The 16,756-nt window shown below is 41.3% G+C and overlaps 1 protein-coding gene across 2 annotated transcripts; it reads right to left on the reverse strand.

Annotated features, from left to right (window-relative positions):
- Positions 1-1,645: 1,645 nt before the first annotated feature.
- Positions 1,646-12,401, reverse strand: LOC115160599 (protein FAM122A). 2 transcript variants are annotated; one of them, XM_029710794.1, is made up of 11 exons: positions 12,209-12,401; positions 11,461-11,714; positions 10,875-10,953; positions 10,709-10,762; positions 9,855-9,898; positions 9,607-9,661; positions 7,053-7,154; positions 6,849-6,934; positions 6,642-6,706; positions 4,020-4,131; positions 1,646-3,829 (listed from the first exon to the last, which is right to left on the reverse strand). In XM_029710794.1, the coding sequence occupies exons 2-11, from the start codon at positions 11,568-11,570 to the stop codon at positions 3,685-3,687; spliced, it is 852 nt and encodes a 283-aa protein (XP_029566654.1). In that variant the 5' UTR covers positions 11,571-11,714; positions 12,209-12,401; the 3' UTR covers positions 1,646-3,684. The 2 variants fall into 2 exon arrangements, with proteins under 2 accessions (XP_029566654.1, XP_029566653.1); XM_029710793.1 differs by having other exon boundaries at positions 12,184-12,401.
- Positions 12,402-16,756: the final 4,355 nt, after the last annotated feature.

Genomic DNA, 16,756 nt, shown 5'->3' on the forward strand with positions numbered 1-16,756 from the left:
CAATGGTTTACTTGCTGTACAATGTCAATGTTGTTCCATGAAATCAGCACAATATCAGTAGTAAGGCCATCTCCTTTATACTATTCTAAATAGTGATCAGGTCACCTACTCAGCAGTTTCCTCTAGCCCAAGACTATGTTCAGTACATTGAGAAAGTATTCAGACCTTCACTTTTTCCACATTTTGTTACGTTACAGCCTTATTCTAAAATTGATTAAATTGTTTATTTTCCTCATAAATTGCCAGATAGTCAGATAATGAATGTCATCTGTTACTAGCAAATTATTGATTTTATTAACCATGTTTCTTAAGCTGCATGTTAACATGGGCTGTTTTTAACCCTTTTCTTCTAGGATGCTTCATTGCTTTACTGGGAAGCTTAGCAGAAGTAGATATGCTCATGTTCTTTATGTTAGTGCAGGGTGAGCTGCACACAGTGGACTTCCTACTAGGGCACACCACCTCAGTGCTGACAATGTAAATCTGGTTCATAGGCACATGATTACTGCATACAATAGCTGTAGGATCAACAGAGTCATTCAGGGCAGTTAGAGGGACATACATTAGGTTATTACATTGTGTCTACCAATGCCCCTGGTGTAATGTACGTTTGCTGAAGCATTATGACAACTCTGCGTCACAATTGTAGGGATTAGCTGACTTGGGTCATTGATAAGTCATTGTCTCAATGCAGCCTTATAATGCTGTGAAAGGATCCAGGAACCCAAATTATTTGGGTGGATTGTATCCTTGTCAAATGTGCTTTGTTTCCAAAAGGTATCAAAATTGTCAACAAAAGTTACACCCATTGAGCTACAATAATCACATAGCCAGTTGTGAAGAGAAAGAATCCTGCTAAAGCGTTCAATGCCACGATTCAGAGGGCACAGGGCCAGTGCCTTTTACTGAGGAGTAGCTACAGTCTGGACACTCTACCATAAAGGCCTGATTGGTGGAGTGCTACAGAGATGGTTGTCCTTCTGTAAGGTTCTCCCATCTCCACAGAAGAACTTTGGAGCTCTGTCAGTGACCTTCGGGTTCCTGGTCACCTCCCTGACCAGGGCCCTTCTCTCCCGATTGCTCAGTTTGGCCGGGCGGCCAACTCTAGGAAGAGTCTTAATGGTTCCAATCTTCTTTAATTTAAGAATGATGGAGGCCACTGTGTTCTTGGGACCTTCAATGCAACAGACATTTTTTAGTACCCTTCCTCAGATCTATGCCTTGACACAATCATGTCTCGGAGCTCTACGGACAATTCCTTCGACCTTTGGGTTTGGTTTTTGTTCTGACATGCACTGTCAACTGTGGAACCTTATATAGACAGGTGTGCCTTTCCAAATCATGTACAATAAAGTCGAAGAAATATCTCAAGGATGTTCAATGGAAACAGGATGCACCTAAGCTCAATTTAGAGTCTCATAGCAAAGGGGCTGAAACATGTTTTCACTTTGTCATTATGGGGTAGATTGACGAGGAAAAAAACAATTTAATACATTTTAGAATAAGGCTGTATGGTAACAAAATGTGGGAAAAGTGAAGGGGTCTGAATACTTTCCGATTGTACTGTATAGCCAGTTGAGTTGGGACTTGCTACAAGGCCATCAAATGCATTGACTAGATGAACAGAAACAACTCCACTCTTCTGACCAATTGTCAATCCAATGCTTTATTAAGAGGGCTCAAATTTTTATATATATATATATATATATATATACACACACACACACACACACATATATATGTGTGTGTGTGTGTATATATATATATATAACAAAAAAACATTTAACAAGTCTATCAACAAAGCAGAACACCAGTCATTGAATGGAAATATTAAACAAACGTATTTACCCTTTCCTGTTTACTCTGCCCATCTCATGCCTTAGACATATTGCAGACATTGAAAAATGAACAGGACAAAATAAAACATCATGGACTAAAATAAATCACTCCAATCATATTGACAGCAGGGCAAGCAGACCTGCCATTTTTCTAAATAAAGGAAAAAAACATTCTGTATTCAAAACTTAATTTCAGAAAAAAATAAATCAATGACTTCCATAAAAAGGATTTACAATCACTCTTGCTTGTATATGTCAAAGTGGAGTTTCACACTCCCTTTGTAAGATGGCATACCTTGTATGACAGGAAAAATAACTAAGAAATCAATTTAAGAGACCATTCGAACAGGTTGAACTGAAATGACTTTAGCCCAAATGTTTTACAATGGTCTAAAAATGCATTTGTGAATCAGTGTACAACTGGATTTCCAGAGAAACACTAAGTTTGCCTTTACATTTCCCCTGTTCAATCTTTGGTATTGCTTACGAATGTTCATTGCACATTTTATTCATAAACAACACATCCAGTGTAACATTATGCACTAAAAGCTATGACAAATGTTGACCACATTATATGGACACAACACATGTCCCTTTTTTAAATATAATGGCATGATTTTGTTCCATGCACTACAGTGTGCTTGTCCTAAACCATTATTTTGATTTCATTTCAGGGTAAAAAGGAGAACAGGATGTGCTATTCTAATATTTAGTATCAAGAAATGCAATCATCTAGGCAAAAAAAATAAATCTGTTCAATTTACATAAAAAATGGCTCCAACAAACAAGAAAACAATTTATTTCATAGAAAGGTTCTGAAGTGAAAATTAATTTGGCTGCACGTCTATGGCAATGTCTAGGCAAAGACACAGGATTCAGAGATCGGAGTCTCTCGTGTTCCAATCCTGAGAGCGACCTCTCGTGCTGTTCCCCTAGTACAATCTGCAGGGACAACGGGTGGACGTGACATTACCCAACTCACTGGCAACTATAGTTGCAGCATACCAGTGAAGGACTAGATTAAGGGCTAACAAAAGGTAGAGCATCAACCAGAATGACAGTTCCTTGATCTCCTACATCGAAGTACTACTGAGGATAACCATTTTCTTCTCTTACGGTACAAGGACGAGTAGAGAACGACTATAGTCGCACCCCTGGAAGAGTTGTAAGGAAACAGAATTTGTAATCCACTCTGTTTAGAGGGAATTGTCCGTTCACTTTTTGAAGCTGTGCGGTTAATACGGGCACAGGGCCAATCACAAACCTATAATAATAATAAATTGACAATTATGTACATACTTACAAAATTATGTAAAGCGGGAAAAACAAGTTTAATCCTTTCATTCATACAATGTCTGCGGACAATTTTGTGCACATACACCAAAAGGCTTGGAGATTTTTTCAGAAAACACAGACTTAGTGGGGGTCTTTCTCCATATCCTGGCAGTAATTTTCCACCCAGTACTGTGGCTGGGAGCTGACATGGTGGTGATGCAGGGTAAACGACATGGTGGTTCTGACCACTGTGGTGCTAAGCAGCACCAGGTAAAGGACCTATATCTAGCAGCTGGTGTACATAGCACCCACAATCACCCCCTACTCTTACTAGGGCCTACTACAGCATGGTGCGTCCACACAGCACACATCCAAGGCTTTGGTTTCCTTTCAATGCAAACACACACCTCTCCTCCCCTAGCAAACAGCCTAGCGAAAGCAACCAGCAGGGGAAGGGAATTCGACATTAACTAAAGAAAAGTGAAAAGGGTGAGTCTGAAGGAAACTCATACAGCCAAGGTGGCTTTTGTGCCTCATCTTCACCCTTGTTTAGAGTCTCATGTTCCCTTGTTTATTTTGGGAAGTGGTCGTGGAGGGGGGTGAAGGGAGAGTTGCTGGAGGAAGGACACTCCGAGACTCCCTCCATCTTGGCTGGCGAGCCAGTGGAAGAACCCACACTGCTGAGGCTGCCGTCTAGCACGTCTGGCGGACAGAGACTGGCAAGTGGAGAAGATGCATTTCAGCACGCAAACTGTTAGATATTCAATGACAGTGGGTTGCATTGTGATTCTGCTCATATGAAAGTGCAGGGTTTAGCCTAATGGCAGAGGGGACTGAAAATGTTTAAATTGTGAACCAAATGGCCTAAACATGCAGTGGCTTTTATGAAGTTTGAGGAACAATCACCAGGAGTTGAAGTCTGTCAGTTGGACTTGGGGCGCAGACACATCAGAGGACAACATGGTGGTGGTCCCATGAAAGAGCCTCTTTGGCTGGCTCTCCATCTCCATCGTCTCCCCTAGAGAAGGGGAGGCACAGGCATTCATCAAGAGAGAACCAACATATCCATAGGACATAAAACACCTCACACAAAATGCCCTCTCACCTAAACCTCCAAAACAGGAGTTCAAAGGGGCAAGTGAAGTGGCTCTAGTATAGTGTGTGTGTGCACTTTAAAGACTTTACTTAATTACAGTTCATAAGGAAATCAGTCAATTGAAATAAATTAGTCCCCAAATCTACAGATTTCCCCTGTCTGGGCAGGGGTGCAGCCATAGGTGGACCTTGTAGGGCATAGGCCACCCACTTGGCAGCCAGGTCCAGCCAATCAGAATGCGTATTTCCCCACCAAAGGGCTTTATTGGAGCCAGAAATACTCTTCAGAATCCCCATTCACTCAATTATCTGGCAACAGCTCCAATGGACATTCCTGCAGTCAAGATGCCAATTGCATGCTCCCTCAAAACTTGAGACATCTGTGGCATTGTGTTGTGACAAAACTGCACATTTTAAAGTGGTATTTTATTGTCCCCAGCACAAGATGCAACTGTGCAATGATCATGCTGTTTAATCAGCTTCTTGAGAGCCATACCGGTGAGGTCTTGGCAAAGGAGAAATGGTAATTAACAGGGATGTAAACACATTCTTGAGAGATAAGCTGTTTGTGCGCATGGAACATTTATTTCAGCTCATGAAACCAACAATTTACATGTTGCATTTATATTTTTGCTCATACCAGTCAAACGCTTGGACACCTACTCATTCAAGAAGCCACCCTTTGCCTTGATGAAAGCTTTGCACACTCTTGGCATTCTCTCAACCAGCTTCATGTGATAGTCACCTGGAATGCATTTCAATTAACAGGTGTGCATTGTTAAGTTAATTTGTGGAATTTCTTTCCTTCATAATGCGTTTGAGCCAATCAGTTGTGTTGTGACAAGGTAGGGTGGTATACAGAAGATGGTATGTTACCAAGTAAGTCCACATTAATGGCAAGAACTGGTCAAATAAGCATAGAGAAATGACAGTCCATCATTACATTAAGACATGAAGGTCAGTCAATCCGGAACATTTCAAGAACTTTGAAAGTTTCTTCAAGTGCAGTCACAAAAACCATCTAGCGCTATGATGAAACTGGCTCTCATGAGGACCACCACAGGAAAGGAAGACCCAGAGTTACCTCTGCTGCAGAGGATAAGTTCATTAGAGTTACCAGCCTCAGAAATTGCAGCCCAAATAAATGCTTCAGAGTTCAAGTAACAGACACATCTCAACATCAACTGTTCAGAGGAGACAGTGTGAATCAGGCCTTCATGGTCAAATTACTGCAAAGAAACCACTACTAAGGGACACCTATAAGAAGAGAATTGCTTGGCATATCAATCTGATTAAACTGCATGATCATTACACAGGTGCACCTTGTGCTTGGGACAATAAAAGGCCACTAAAATGTTAAGTTGTCACAACACACAGATGTCTCAAGTTCAGGGTGCGTGCAATTGGCATGCTGACTGCAGGAATGTCCACCAGTGCCGTTGCCAGATAATTTAACATTAAATGATCTACTGTAAGCCACCAACGTCATTTTAGACAACTTGGCAGTACGTTCAGCCGGCCTCACAACTGCAGACCACGTGTAACCATGCCAACCCAGGACCTCCACATCTAGCTTGTTCACCTGCGGGATCGTCTAAAACCAGCCACCCGGACAGCTGATGAAACTGAGGAGTATTTATGTCTGCAATAAAGCCCTTTTGTGGGGAAAAACTCATTCTGACTGGCTGAAACAATTAACGATTTTACTGCGTTACAGGAATCAGTCAATTTAAAAATTTAAATTGACCGATCCCGCAGGTGAACAAGCCAGATACGGAGGTCCTGGGTTGGCATGTACTTGTCCTCTTGCTCAGTTGTGCACTGGTGCCTCCCACAGTTTCTATTTTGGTTAGAACCAGTTTGTGCTGTTCTGTGAAGGGAGTAGTACAGTGTTGAACGAGATATTCAGTTTCTTGGCAATTTCTCGCATGGAACAGCCGTCATTTCTCAGAACAAGAACAGACTGACAAGTTTCAGAAGAAATGTCTTTGTTTCTGGCCATTTTGAGCCTGTAATTGAACCCACAAATGCTCATGCTCCAGATACTCAACTAGTCTAAAGAAGGCCAGTTTTATTGCTTCTTTAAATCAGAACAGTTTAACTGTGCTAACATAATTGCAAAAGGGTTTTCTAATGATCAATTAGCCTTTTAAAATGATAAACTTGGATTAGCTAACACAACGTGCCATTGGAACACAGGAGTGATGGTTGCTGATAATGGGTCTCTGTACACCTATGTAGATATTCCATAAAATCAGCCATTTACAACATGAACAATGTCTACACTGTATTTCTGATCAATTTGATGTTATTTTAACAGACAAAAAAAAGTGTTTTTCTTTCAAAAACAAGGACATTTCTAAGTGACCCCAAACTTTTGAGCGGTAGTGTATATCTATATATATTAAAAAAAATGTTTTAAAAAAGGCCCACCTTTACGTTTGATGGGCCCCAGGATGCTGGGCCTGATGCAGTTAATGGGGCTTTGGCTCCGCCGGCTAGAGACAAGAGAAGACCGACAACGAAGCAACATTTATAGCGGTTACTAAATAAACATTCTGATCATCAGTTGAAGGCAAATGTGGTGTAGAACTATGAATGGGAGATGTCAGTGATCAGAGCTACCCTTAGAGCACTCACCTGAAGCGTCGTGTTGGGCTAGGTATAGGGCTGGGGGATAGGCCATTGCTGCTCACCAGAATTTGCAATGAAGGGGAGAAGCACTGCTGCTCAATGGAGGAAGGAAATATATAATTATGAACCAGGACTCGCTGCCAGAGAAACATTTCTGGTCCTAACTGACAGGCATTCATACAAATTGCAGTGGCTGCACAATGCACATACCTTCTTCCCTATCCCTCTTGTAGGGGATGGTGCTGGGGACACAGGCACAAAGTCGATGCGCTTTGGGGACGACGATGCAGATTTCTCAAAGTCATTGTCACTCTGTGGGTATTAGCACAAGCAAAACTGTAATTAGCAACAATCAAACTGTATTATATCACCATTCATGCAACTGTAAGGTGGTGGTGAGCATACAAATCATACCAATGAGGTGGTTGTTGGTAATATACTACTGAATGATTGTTATTTTAATATATAGTTTATTTATTCTGGCGAGACAAAATATATAAGATACATAGACATATACAGCCTAACATAAAACCATACTTTCTTCTCTCTATTCCCACCCACCCCATCCCCTCCAGAGGTAGGCAGGCCTACAGCCTAAAGTCTAACAACCAAAGACCAATTTCATTCATCAGTTCATAATGTGGCATATGTTTCATTATAGTTACCCCCAATATTTCTATATCATTGCAGGAATGGACCCCATACTCAGTCAGAGTCAGTGCCCTTAAGGGATACTTCAGGATTATGGCAATGAGACCATTTATCTACTTACAAAGACTCAGATGAACTCAAGATATAATATTTATGTCTGTGTCCCATATGAAGGAAGTTAAGAGGTAGTTTCATGAGAAAATGCTAACTACTGTTAGTGCAATGACTTGAAGTCTATGGGTATCTGTTAGCATTGTTGCGTTTAGATTTTTGTACAATATACATTTATCAGAGCCTCCCGGGACAAGGAAATTGTTGGATTCTCCTGTGCTCCTGTAATCTTAGGGGTTAGGGCAGGGGTTTTCAAACGTTCCTTGCCCAGGGACGCCCGCACAGGCAAACCAGCGACCCCCCCCCCCCATCATATGTTAGCAAAAACATTCAATCTAAGTAATCAACATTTTAAATGAATAGATTTGGTAGACAGTTTCATTGTTTTGACTTCCTCTTGCCATTGAACTGTGGGGATGTGTGATTTTTTTTTTTTACAAATAAAATATAAATACTAATTTCCTCCATATTAAAGGGATAGTTTGAGATTTTTGCAATGAAGCCATTCATGCAAACTGTTCCTGTAAACGTCAAGTCATTGCACTAATGCTAGTTAGCATTGGCTTGTGAAACTACCTCCAACTTCCTTCATCTGGGATGCAGAGATATAAAAACAGTATCCACATTGGTATTCTGTGCAGCTAGCAAGATAAAATCCCCCCAAAACACCCCCAAAAATATTTTTTTTTTTAAACGGGGCCACGGACTGCAGTTTGAAAACCCCTGGTATAAGGTTGTCTAAGGTGAAAGCTATGATCCTTTATTGATGTCACCTGTTATATCCACTTAAATCACTGTAGATAGAGGAGACAGGTTAAAGGAGAATTTTTAAGCCTTCGGGACAATTAAGACATGGATTGTGTATGTGTGCCATTCAGAGGGGGAAAGGGCAAGATAAAATATTTTAAGTGCCTTTGAGGTGCAACACTGCTGGGTTTTTCACGCTCATCAGTGTCCCGTGTGTAACAAGAATGGTCCACCACCCAAAGGACATCCAGCCAACTTGTCAACAGTGGGAAGCATTGGAGTCAACATTGGCTAGCATCCCTGTGTTAAACTTTCATCGCCTTTTAGAGTCCATGCCCTAACGAATTGAGGCTGTTCTGAGGGCAACTCAATATTAGGACAGTGCTCCTAATGTTTTGAACACTCAGTGTATATGCGGCAGCTCGGTTTTTCTCCAGATTCCCAGAGTCAGTCGAAATGGAGCATCTTTTGTGGTAAAACTTATTCAGCTCATACTGTACTTGCCTCAAATAATCTTACTTAATGTGGTCCTCTCTCTAGAGTGAGCAAAGCTTAGTTCCAATGTCTTAAAATCCTTTACCAGGTTAAAAAGTAAATAATCACCAATTCTGACATAAGTGCCATGACAAGCAACAAAAAAAAAAAATTATATTATTTACATATCATTCAGCCTTAATTCATTGGCACAGATTTGGGGCAAAGGGCTGGATCTGTCAACGTCTTTGTCTGAAATCTGATTAAAGTCACCGCCAAGTACTATAGGGGCGTCACCACATCCAAGTAGTGTTTTTACTATCACATGAAATTACTCAGGGGAGTCTGCATTTGGAGCATAAATATTGCATAATGTAACCGACACACAAACTGTCTCCTCACCACAATATATCTGTCCCCCTGATTCTGTTCTTGAGAGACTGGTGGCCCTGCTAACTCTATGGCAGTTACTCCGGCATGGGCCACACTCCCTACAAGAGAGACAGGCTTTCACTGGCCGAGGGACACAAAATGCAATGTGGAGGCAGACCATCCTACCAAATACACAAACTGAAAGGCTCTACCCCAAATAGCACCCCTTTCTTTGTTTAGTGCATTACCTTAGTTTTGGGATGATGGCTTAGTAATCTAACACACTAATGCACTGCCCAATGGCATGAATGCTGAAGTGGTGAGAGCCTCCAAAATAGTGGAGTGCGTAAGACTAATATATATTCATATTCAGATTTATTGTTACCATGGGAACATCATAATTTCTCACCAGACTCAGACTCTCCTCCCAGGACTGACTCATCTGCATGGCTGCTTGAACCTCCCTGTGATGATAACAAAGACATCTATGAATATGCTTTTTTCCTGAAAGGGTTGATCCAATGATACTCAACCGTGGTTATTGACATATTATACCATCACACGACGAGTGAGCGGTTAATAAATAAAATGCTTTCAAGGCCAATAAACTGAATTTCATCATGCACCAACTTGTCCCAATCCATGCGCGTCTCTTACCGTTCATGGGCTGTCTCTCTGTTCATCACATCAACACCCTCCTCCTGTAGTACCACAAAGAAGTAGCATTGACAATAACTAATAACAAGATAACTAATGTAAAACATTCTGAGCCCGTAAAACGTGTGTGTGTGTGTGTGTGTGTGTGTGTATATATATATGTGTGTGTTAAGAACTTTTGTGAAAGAGCATTTTGAAAGATATGGCAAATAGAAATCAAACCGGGTGGACATCAGAAAGAGATGGGTGAGGTTGAGGGTGGACAGGAGTAAAAACAAATAAAATAGAACTATTGTAAAATAGACTGTCCATAAAATGTATATAGTATGAATAAGCTGGAAATAAAGGCCTAACTGTTATTGTTCACTAGTTTACTCCAATTGGGGGAGGGGTGGTAGGGTTGGAGGGTAAAGGAAAATATATATTTTTAAAGAGAGATAGATATGCATGTTCATCACATGTATATATCATATTTTTTTTCAAATATAATGGGGTATTGGAAGTGATGCAGACAATTACATTGATGGAAGCTACTATCTACCCCCCCCCCAAAAAAAATATAAACAAGAAGCATAGACATTCAGTTGGTCAGTGATATTACAGTATCTCGCCTATGGATCAAACAGGCTGACAGTCAAGAGTGAAAGTTGTTGGAGAGTACTACCAATAGGTCTGCTCTGGGAAACCGTGAGCTCTGTGTACTATTGGAAATAGGGTGCCATTTGAGAGGCAGTCTATGGCTCTAGCACATTTGTCAGTCACTGACACACCCTATGGATGAAGGCCTGAAATGCAAAGCAGCTAAAATCATAGCTTGGTTCCATGACAAGTGTGTGCACTGCAGTCCTACTTACCCGTTTGATCTGATGAAGCCTTGTGCTGGGGACGCGAATGGGCGATGAAGGGACCTGCATGTGTGTGTGAAGGTGAGCAAGATGAATTAAATGAATCCCCCTGTCTAAGATATTACTTAGTAAGAGTATTATGCATATTATTTTGATTATACCCCAATTTCCATACCATATTAGGGCGGATGACAACAGTGGTGCTGTTTCTCCTGCTGCGTAGAATCTCTCTGTGGAAAACCTGGGAATTGTCACTAAAAATGGACAGAAAGATTAACACCACCACTTTGGTGTCTCAAATGGCACCCTATTCCCAATATAGTACACTTATTTTCACCAGATCCCAAAATAGCCCACTATGTAGGCAATAGGCACCCTAAGATAGGGCTCTGGTCAAAAGTAGTGCAGAGTATAGGGAATCGGATGACATTTGGAACAAATTCGACTACTATGCTCTGAATGCCAGCATTATACTACTGACAGTCTGATCTTGAGAAACTGGTGGCCTTGTTAACTCCGCTGGTCTGCTGTGGCATTACTGAATTGTCCACACTCCTCACATCAGAGAAGGTATGTGTAATTATTATAGACCCCCCCCCATTAGCTACTGCAGAGGCACTTAATTTTATTTTTTTTACTTTACATTTCACAGCCATGCAGTTTGACTAGATCAACATCGCAAGTCAGAAATAATGTGAGGAGCAGTGACCAAATTGACATTTAAAGTGATACAAGTGAGGTGAAAGACATTTTCTGAAAACCTTAGGCCATTTATCATTGGGGCGCTGTTGGATCGTCTCAGGTGTCCGTCGCTCTGAACTAGTGTTGATGGGATTACGAGGTCCAATTCCATCTTCTCTTGTTTGCTCATCCTGGTGTCCTTTCGTTTAGCTGGCTCGAGATGTCTTCAGAAACGCCTGCAACGTTCCAGACCACCAGTATGTGAACCTACATGGTGATGCAAAGCAACGTTCTACGTAGGTAACGTTTGCTACTCCAATGCTGATTGATGGATCTGAAAAATATCATCGACAAGTATAAAGTTAGTTTATATTGGCTCAAGTTCCAGCAAGTGACGCTCTTGAAGATTATTTCTTGTTTCTTTGGCTAAACCGACGTATTTCTTTCTAATGGGCTAGCAAATCACAGCTCACTCAAAGCCCTGGCCTGTGCTAGTTAGCTTAGCCACACAGGCACAATGCCGAGTCGCTAGCTAGCAAGCGAGCTAACGTTAATGGTCTCGAGCAAGAAAGTAATGCGTAGTCAACTGTTTAGAAAGACCAGTTAGCCAAATTAAACCAAGTCGACAATTGACGTCGTGTTAGCTTGTAGTATAGCAAAATATTATTAGTTCGCTACTAACTATTACGTGAGTTAGCTCGAAGATTATGATTTCAAGTCAGCTGGCTAACACAAGCTAGCTAACGCCGTTATATCAAATGGTTATTGATGAAGGTGCTATGCTAGCTTGAAAGTTTCATCACCATGTTCAGACGATCATCAACCTACACAACTTGTACAGTTCTCCCTCAGCCATATATCGAGCATTTCCCTTCTTCACAATACGTTAACTCTGAGTAAAATGAAATCGTGTAGGTCGCTGAACTCAATGATCAATTGTGTTTATTAATCTGCTACTGGAGCCGCCGAGAAATCTCCAATACCAAACCTCCCGCCCCTTTGATGCTTGCAGGGTGACCGACAGCAGACGGATCCAATTAAATTGCCTCAATTTGCCGGTGTGCCCGTTTGAAAGGCAGACAAGTGACCAATGGCTGCAGCGGTTGTGAGCTATTTCCTGGTGACGTCATACAGTCAAAATGTCGGTTAACTGATGCTGCTGCTGCTGCTAGGTAAAACAGCTGAAGGAGGTCTGGAGGTGTTGCCATAAATAACACTTTCAAGATCAGTTGGTTGAAAATATATTTGGTCAATGCTGAATCAATTTGGTATTTCATTCCAAACAATGTGTTTAATAAATTGGGAGGTCTTCAATTTTTACTGAAATGTAATTATATTCCTGAAAGATTGCCTGCTAAATTGGCCAAGTTTCACCAACAAGCTTTAATGGCCTGGGAAATATGTTTCCTGCACAATATTTCCCAACATAAAGCTCTTTTGTGGAATAATTCCGACATAACTGTAAGGAATACGTCCTTGTTCTACCCTAGCCGGCATGAGAGGACTATTGACTTTGTTCTTGATGTTTTTAACAACGGGTAATATTCATGCATATTGTAAGCTGTGTGTTATGTGTTAGGCTATTAGTTTGTTGTGTTGTACTTACCAGTACCCAGTGCTCGCGGGGTTCGACATGCCAATCAACCTGCTATCTGCCAATCACGGGAATACCTGGAATGTTCTGATGCCAGGCATCCTGGTGGTTGGCGGAGTGACGTGGAGGGAGATTGGGCAGGGGGATGGAGCATTGGAAGTTAAGACCAGGTTTAGCCAGGGTATCCTTCATTTATTTGGCGTGGGCTATGGCCAAACAGCAGCCTGTGTGAAGTTGGGTTAATAAACCGTAAATTCGTAAACTCACTCCTCTGTCTGGACAATTGTTCCTTTATGATCTAGTCAGGTCATTACATTGGTGTCAGAAGAAAAAGTGTTGATCCTGCTTGTTTGGCCCTGGGGTATCATCGGATGGGGCCACAGTGTCTTCTGATCCCTCCTGTCTCAGCCTCCAGCCTCCAGTATTTATGCTGCAGTAGTTTATGTGTTGGCGGGCTAGGGTCAGTCTGTTACATCTGGAGTATTTCTCTTGTCTTATCCGGTGTCTTGTGTGAATTTAAATATGCTCTCTCTAATTCTCTCTTTCTCTCTTTCTGTCTTTCTCTCCGAGGACCTGAGCCCTAGGACCATGCCTCAGGACTACCTGGCATGATGACTCCTTGCTGTTCCCAGTCCACCTGGCCGTGCTGCTGCTCCAGTTTCAACTGTTCTGCCTGCGGCTATGGAACCCTGACCTGTTCACCTAACGTGCTTGTTGCACCCTCCACAACTACTATGATTATTATTAGTTGACCATGCTGGTCATTTATGAACATTTTAACATCTTGACCATGTTCTGTTATAATATCCACCCGGCACAGCCAGAAGAGGACTGGCCACCCCTCATAGCCTGGTTCCTCTCTAGGTTTCTTCCTAGGTTTTTGGCCTTTCTAGGGAGTTTTTCCTAGGGAGTTTTTCCTAGCCACCGTGCTTCTTTCACATGCATTGCTTGCTGTTTGGGGTTTTAGGCTGGGTTTCTGTACAGCACTTTGAGATATCAGCTGATGTACGAAGGGCTATATAAATAAATTTGAACAAGGAGAGGCATCAACTTCGGCTGAAATCGTGACTATACCTGCCTGGGCAACAAGGCATTGTGTAAAACACTAATAGGGCCTATGAAATACTTTTGCTGTTTTATTTTCTGAAATTCCGTGTTAACTTTTTGTTGCCTAACTAGTTCAATCCATTTGGTTTATTTTAAAATACAGTATATATCTAATACCTATTATTCACACTAATGTTGGGTTACTGTAATAAAAATATCCTGCGTCTACTGTCCGAGGGGTACCGTGTATTCTGTTTAAATTTCTGGATACCATCTGAGTTTTCCGCATTGCCGAAATCATAGGGCCCTACAAGCCCTAATGTGAGCTACAATTAAAAAACACAGACGCTTGGAGATATTTACATACCTTGTCAATGTATTCTTGAAAATATGGTCTGTCCAGTACTCAGGAACATCTGAATACGTGAATACCTATAACGTTACCTAAAGAAGAGGAGTTGTTTTAAAATCTATGACAATGTCAGGAAAATAAAACTCAATGTCAGCTTTAGATAGCTAGCAGAAACATGTCAATCCTAGCTGACTTGGAAGAGCTGCTTGTTATCTATCTTACTAGCCAGCCCAGTTATTTCATTTAGCTAGTTTGGCTATTAGATTATTGACAAATGGCTACTGCACAAGGTCAACATTTGCAGTGCTGCCTTGAACATGTTGTGAATACGTGAACAACAAGGTTTCTGCAAGGACAGGTGTAGCTAGATAGCTAGGTGTAGTTAGATAGCTAGCTACGTATTGTTTGTTCCTGTCTCTGCCTGGCTAGCTTGCCTAGCAGGCAAACATTAAATTGCATGGGCACCATGTGTTCAGTTCTACTGTAATGTTTGCTGACGATACATTTTTTGGTAAGCTAGGTAGGTAATATGTTACAAAGCTATTTCGGTTAATATAAAACTTACACAAAAATGACAAAGGTTAGAAACAGCGCGAAGGCGATTAAATGCACTGCTAACTTACTAGCTAAGTTAGTAGCATGCCCACCACTAGCTAACTATAGACATCACGGCCGTTAACTAGCTAGCTTCTCAACGTGGAAATATAACATGCTCTGGCAATATAGCTAGCTAAAGGCTTTCGTACTTTAATAATATTTTCCAACGTTTTCCACAAATATTTTTGACATTTCGTCAAAAATATGTGTAGAGAGATCCAAACTACATTCCAAGTTCTAATTTGGTCCTTACTTGCCGCATGGCCATTCCAGAGGAGAAAGATCAAGACAAAGTCTGTTGAAATGTTCCAAGCACAATTGACATTCAGAACTAGATTTAGCATGTCAGTCCAACATAATAATGATACTTTGAATATCATATTTTAAGTTGTTGGTTGTTACTTACAAATATTTGTCCTAATTTAGCAGCATATTATCTAGGATTTTATTTGCAAATGACAGTCTTTTTCAACACATATAAATTCATTATTATATTCCAAAATGTAAGGAAAACCAAAAACCTATTATTTTAAGTAAAAATCATTGATTTTCTTTTGCAATATTTACTAAGCCCGTGGGTCATTTTTTACAGTGTTATTGGGCAAAGTCAACAGCACAAAGGTCAAGAAGGTAGAGACAACAATACATCATACAAAGCAGCCACAACTGTCAGTAAGAGTGTCCATGATTGAGTCTTTGAATGAAGAGATTGAGATAAAACTGTCCAGTTTGAGTGTTTGTTGCAGCTCGTTCCAGTCGCTAGCTGCAGCGAACTGAAAAGAGGAGCGACCCAGTGATGTGTGTGCTTTGGGGACCTGGCAGAACGGTGTTGTATGTGGAGAATGAGGTCTGCAGTAGATATCTTAGATAGGGGGGAGTGAGGCCTAAGAGGGTTTTATAAATAAGCATCAAACAGTGGGTCTTGCAACAGGTATACAGAGATGACCAGTTTACAGAGGAGTATAGAGTGCAGTGATGTGTCCTATAAGGAGCATTGGTGGCAAATCTTATGGCCGAATGGTAAAGAACATCTAGCCGCTCGAGAGCACCCTTACCTGCTAATCTATAAATTATGTCTCCGTAATCTAGCATTCCCACGGGGGGCCAGTACAGAAAATGAAATGTATGAAATGTAAGTCGCTCTGGATAAGAGCGTCTGCTAAATGACTAAAATGTAGCATGGGTAGGATGGTCATCTGAATCAGGGTTAGTTTGGCAGCTCAATGAAAGAGGAGCGATTACAATAGAGGAAACCAAGTCTAGATTTAACTTTAGCCTGCAGCTTTGATATGTGCTGAGAGAAGGACAGTGCACCCTCTAGCCATACTCCCAAGTACTTGTATGAGGTGAGTACCTCAAGCTCTAAACCCTCAGAGGTAGTAATAACACCTGTGGGAAGAAGGGCCTTCTTCTTACCAAACCACATGACCTTTGTTTTGGAGGTGTTCAGAACAAGGTTAAGGGTAGAGAAAGCTTGTTGGACACTAAGAAAGCTTTGTTGTAGAGCGTTTAACACACAATTTGGGGAGGGGCCAGCTGAGTATAAGACTGTATCATCTGCATATAAATGGATGAAAGAGCTTCCTACTGCCTGAGCTATGTTGTTGATGTAAATTGAGAAGAGCGTGGGGCCTAGGATTGAGACAGCAGATTTTCTGACTTTATACACTGCACTCTTTGAGAGAGGTAGTTAGCAAACAAGGCCAACGACCCCTCAGAGACACCAATACTCCTTAGCCAGAATACGAGAATGGAATGGTCTACCATATCAAAGCTTTGGCCAAGT

This window comes from Salmo trutta, chromosome 24 (genome assembly GCF_901001165.1).
Source record: "Salmo trutta chromosome 24, fSalTru1.1, whole genome shotgun sequence".
Classification (NCBI taxonomy): domain Eukaryota; kingdom Metazoa; phylum Chordata; class Actinopteri; order Salmoniformes; family Salmonidae; genus Salmo; species Salmo trutta.